Source organism: Limulus polyphemus, unplaced genomic scaffold, assembly GCF_000517525.1.
Source record: "Limulus polyphemus unplaced genomic scaffold, Limulus_polyphemus-2.1.2 Scaffold6693, whole genome shotgun sequence".
Taxonomy (NCBI): domain Eukaryota; kingdom Metazoa; phylum Arthropoda; class Merostomata; order Xiphosura; family Limulidae; genus Limulus; species Limulus polyphemus.
The window spans coordinates 41,796-46,978 of NW_013672303.1; the positions used below are offsets into that span (position 1 = coordinate 41,796).

Here is a 5,183-nt window from a genome sequence, read left to right on the forward strand (position 1 = left end):
AAACCTGTCCTTTGCCACTAAAAAATAACTCCTATACAATATACACATCCTTCAGTAGGTCTGTGAGATTTCTTGATTGGATTAAGGACATGCCAATCAGTGATTGCCTTACCGGCCTACACTGATCTGACTCATTTTATAAGCTGTACTATTTCCTATAGATCATTTTCCAGACGGTTCTGCTATGATTAGTGTCTGTCGAAAAATTTCAGCAGATATTTCCTTTGCAACATCTCAACCAACAATTTGTCCAGTTATTAACGCTATTTTCAAGTTTTGAACAACTCGACTTTCAAGATCTACATATCTACATGTGCCGATGTTTCCGTTTATGAACGTTATATTTTAAGATCTGTGAAAGAACTCATCTAACAGATGTTTCCGCATATAAAAGCTATCTTCGAGTATTATTTATTTACTGTTACTTTCATTAACAGTATTGGCTATACTATTTAATCTATTGAATGTTATTACTTTGTAATTTTATTCGTTATTACCATGCTTTAATTATAGATTGATTTATATTGTTAACTTAATATGCGTAATTAGGACTAATTTAGATCTCATAAGCTGGACGAACCTGAGATTATGGCCGTGAATATCGTTAACAGCGAGGGTAACCAACTGACGAAACAATGCATGCTAATCTCTATAAATAGAAACATAAGAAAAGTAAATTTAATTAGCTATACCGATGGCCAAGTTGAACTTTAGTTTCGCTATAAATACGCATCTTGGTCTGATGGGAAATTATCATTAATTATCTTACTGTGGACTTGCATCATGGCTAATGTAAATTAAACGTAGAATGTAGAGCTAACGTTATAGTTAATGTAAACAAAGTTATACTAAAGTTAATGAAAAGAAAGTTTAGACTATAAAAAATAAAAATTGATGAAAACAATACTTAGACTGTAAGACATATGTTTTAGTTGATATAAGTTTACATCATAGCTACTGGAATCTACACTTGCACTATAGAACTCACATCTTAATTAATGTAAACAAATTTTAAAATAGATTTTACACCTTAGATAATACAAACAAAAATTAGGTTGCATTGCATATATCAAAGATAATATAAACAAGATCTCGACTGCATAGCTTAGATTATAGATAATCTAAACAAAAATAAGACTTATAACTTAGTACATAGTTAATGTAAATATGGCTTAGACTGTAGCACTTACATCATAGCTAATGTAAACAAAATATAAATTGTAGAGCATACATTATAGTCTATTGTAAAAAGACTGTAGAGCTTACATCACAGCTAAGGTAAACAAGACTTAGATTGTAAAACTTAACATTTATAATTAATGTAAACAAGACTTAGATTGCAAAACTTAACATTTATAACTAATGTAAACAAGGCTTAGCCTGTAGAACTTAACATTTATAACTAATGTAAACAAGACTTAGAATGTAGTTAATGAAAAGAATGCTTAGGTTGTTTAACTTGTATTACAGTTAACGGAAAGAAAATTTAAATTAAAGAGCTTACACCAGTGATTCCCAACCTGTGGTTCCGGATCCCTGGAGGTCCGCAAAGATAATACCAACTCATTAAACAAGTAAGTTTTTAATTCTGCTGTTCTTTTAATTGCACACTCAGTTATATATGTCTTTCGTTTGATAGTGAAAAATGGAAAAACAAGTTAATTATTAGTAAGAAAAACAGTTTGTTGGGTAGATGGAATCTTTCACAAATCATGGGGTCTGTGGGGAAAAAAATATTAATAAAATGGGTTCTTTGGTGGTGAAAAGGTTGGGAACCGCTGGCTTACACCGTAGTTAAATTAAACAAAACTTAAACTGCTGAGCTTACATAACAGCTCAAGTAAACATATTCAGGCTACAAAACTTAAGTATAGTTCATGTAAACAAAACTTAGATTGTAGAACTTACATCATAGCTAATTTAAGCAAAATTAGACTACATTTAAGGAAGAGAAAGTTTATATTATAGTTAATATACATTATAATTAATGTAGACAAAGCTTAGATTGTATAACGTAGATCGAAGTAATGTAATAAATAAGACTTAACAACAGAACTTACACCATAGCTAATGTAAACTAATATGAATAAGATAATGTAGCTTACTTTATATTTAATGAGTTAGACGACATGGGCTAGATAGTTAAACATCATTGTTAAAATACTTTGTAGCATTCTACTTTTGTACAAAGTTACTTCAATTACAATCTAAAGATTTCAACTAGATTCACTTGGGTATAAGAAGAATAGTTCTGAAGGCGTATAGACTCGAACACCATCTTAAAAAAAAGTTAAATACAAATTTAAAGCAGCGTGGTTCCACTTCTGGTCAGACTGATGTTACATCGTGTTTTAAATGATCTGCTTAAATCTAAGGGGTCTGATATGGTCTGTTAGTTAGGGCGCTCGCTGGTGTCAGAATCGAAACCTTTCACCAAACATGCTTGTCCTTTCAGCAGTGGGGGCATATAGTGACAGCCGATTCCATTATTCACTGGTAAAGAATAATCCGAGAGGTGTCATTGAGTAATGTTGACTAGCTGTCTTTTCTTTTGTGTATCACTTCAAAATTAAGGTTAGCTAGTGCAAATAACCTTCGAATAGCTTAGTGCAAAATAAAACAAAACAAAAACCTCTTTGTTTTCTTCTTCACCTTATAATACGTTTCACCTTATAACTCATACATCCATTTATTCCTACATGACCACACTTGCTGCTGGAATCGTTTGAGTAACGAAATGGATTTTTCTCGTAGACTTAAGTCCATCTACGAAAGTCCATCACCGTAGGTCAAAGAGAAATGGACTGATTAATTTATTTATCCATCGTTAATGAACTGTTTCATCCAGTTAAGTAGTCAATATTTCATACCATGATTCTAATGATTCGTAAGTACAAACGACATCGTGCTATATCATCTCTGTTCATATTACCCGTTGGTTGTCATTTGGTTTGGTATGACTGCTGTTGATGCAATGGGTTTTCTGTGCCCTGCCTATCACGGGTATCGAAATCCCATTTTTAGCGTCGTAATCCGGCAGACTTACTGCTGAGCCATGTGGTGCAGATGTCGCTTGACAAATAAATACGTTCCAAAGACACCAAAATAAAAAATACTCTGACCAAAATATTAAAGCATTAATTTTTTTGTATTTCACCAAAGATGCAAGCAATACTTTTTTTAATTATTAAAGGTATTTAGTTTTTGTTAAACATAAACAAACCATCACGATCAAAGATGTTCCTTATTAGAAATACGGATAAAAATATATTTCAAGATATGGAACATATTTAGATATTTAATTGCATTCCATGACTATGTTGTTTTATATTTGTATATATCAAAAAATTCATACCAGTATGCCAATTTTTTATCAATCTTTTACTGTAAGGATGGGGCATAATTAATAGTAAATATTTTCTAGTATTCAACATACAATAACACAAAGTGATATATACACACATAAAGAAATACTATAAGAAAGAGTCTCTAACAACTCAATGTTTGAGCGAGTTCCCATAGTTTATTTAATTGTTCGTAAAGTACACTGATCGTAAGGAGGGTGTATTAAATAGGCAGTGCATTGGATAGCAGAAAAGAAATAATGAATTATTTTGAAAATTTATAGACACAATAGAATGTAATTGAATTCTTTTTTGTTAATATTTCTTTGTATTTTAAGCTTGAATAATACCTTGGTGATGAGGCATTGTCGGAGAACCCACAGCTGGTTTCTATTTCCATGCTGACACTGGAGTCCAGGCTATGGTACTTGCGCGCCCTCGAGTGTTGACGTTCCGAGCTACGATTGAAAACCACATGCTGCCTTCAAAGGGAAGACGTCTAATATTATTTTGGTTAATAAATACACAAAAAATCTGCCAAATTATACAGATAAACTCATAATATTAAAGATGTCAAGGTTGTGTAAATTATTTCTTATTTTAAGTATAGATTTAATACATAAAAATAAGAGAAAATTTGACTTGAGGCATTAAAAACACAACCAATACATAGACAATTTTCTTGCAAAATATCTAACATCAAACTGAAATTACATGTTTCATTATTTTTCTCTATACATTGAAGAGAAACAACAACCAAAGCAATAACTATAATTCAATAAATTGCTGATGCGTACATTAAATGTAATTGGTTGTACGATAGGGCATAATTCTGTGTAACCCTATGTGTGATAGGTGTGAGAGTATATGTGATATAATAATGGCTGGAGACGGCTTGAATGGGTAATAAAGAAAAACTTTAATATAAGTTTAACATAACAGCAAATGTACAACGTTTCGACAAGGTTTTGTCATCATCAGCTACAAGTAATTTACACTGACACGGATATATATATACAGATTGAACAAAGAAGTCACATGACCGGAACTGTTGTGAAACTTAGAAGAGGTATCTAGGCACCCCGGGGTGTTGGTTTAGAGTAGGGTTGTTTTGTTCAATTAAGATGGATTCCTTGATTTTTCCCCACAATAAAACTCAGCTCACGAACAAAATTGACACTAACAAACCCAACAACAATACATTACACTGCAGTTACCTTTTTTTCCTGAAACCAGCTCAAGAATTATACACACAATACCAACGTCATTTACAAAATAACATGCAATAACTGCCCAGAATTCGACATCGGAGAAACAGGAAGAAAATTGGAGACCAGATTGACAGAACACAATAAAAAACCGTGCCATGTTTTTCACCATTGCAACTCAAAAAACATAGTATATCTATCAAAAACACAGTAGTTTTAAACAAAGAACCAAACATAAACAAATGAAAAATCAAGGAATCCATTTTAATTGAACTAAACAAACCCTACTCTAAGCCAACACCCTGGGGTTCGAAGATATCTCTTCTAAGTATCCGGTCATGCGACCTCTTTGTTCCGTACTGTATATATATATCTGTGCCAGTGTAAACTAGTTGTACCTGATGATGACAAAACCTTGTCGAAACGTTGTACATTTGCTGTTATGTTAAACTTATATTAAAGTTTTTCTTCATTACCCATTCAAGCCGTCTCCAACCATTATAAGTCTCAAAATGGATTCCTCGTCATCGAAGGCATGGAACTCAAAATCAGTCCGAAGTCTACAGTGTTAGGTTTACGACTAGAGTCCATGCTAAAAGGAAGAGCCTGCAAGAGATGGCACAGGATTTGG

At 32.5% G+C, this 5,183-nt stretch overlaps 2 protein-coding genes across 3 annotated transcripts in view; one reads left to right on the top strand and one right to left on the bottom strand.

The window, feature by feature from the left end:
• LOC111089582 overlaps positions 1 to 3,814 on the top strand; it is a 36,463-nt gene extending 32,649 nt beyond the window's left edge. Inside the window, exons 1-2 of one of the 2 annotated variants that reach the window (XR_002613820.1) lie at positions 1,463 to 1,574; positions 3,683 to 3,814. Coding sequence is in view for 1 of the 2 variants with exons in the window: in XM_022402357.1 (XP_022258065.1) it covers positions 3,683 to 3,749 (67 nt within the window). In the remaining variant the exon portion in view is untranslated. Of the gene's footprint in view, positions 1 to 1,462; positions 1,575 to 3,682 lie in introns of those variants that run through there. The other variant, XM_022402357.1, reaches the window with a different exon arrangement.
• The window catches only part of LOC106473976, a 21,234-nt gene extending 17,418 nt beyond the window's left edge, over positions 1 to 3,816 (bottom strand). Inside the window, exon 1 of the mRNA XM_022402353.1 lies at positions 3,695 to 3,816. Within this exon, the coding sequence (XP_022258061.1) occupies positions 3,695 to 3,744 (50 nt within the window). The 5' untranslated portion in view covers positions 3,745 to 3,816. The remainder of the gene's footprint in view (positions 1 to 3,694) is intronic.
• Positions 3,817 to 5,183: the final 1,367 nt, after the last annotated feature.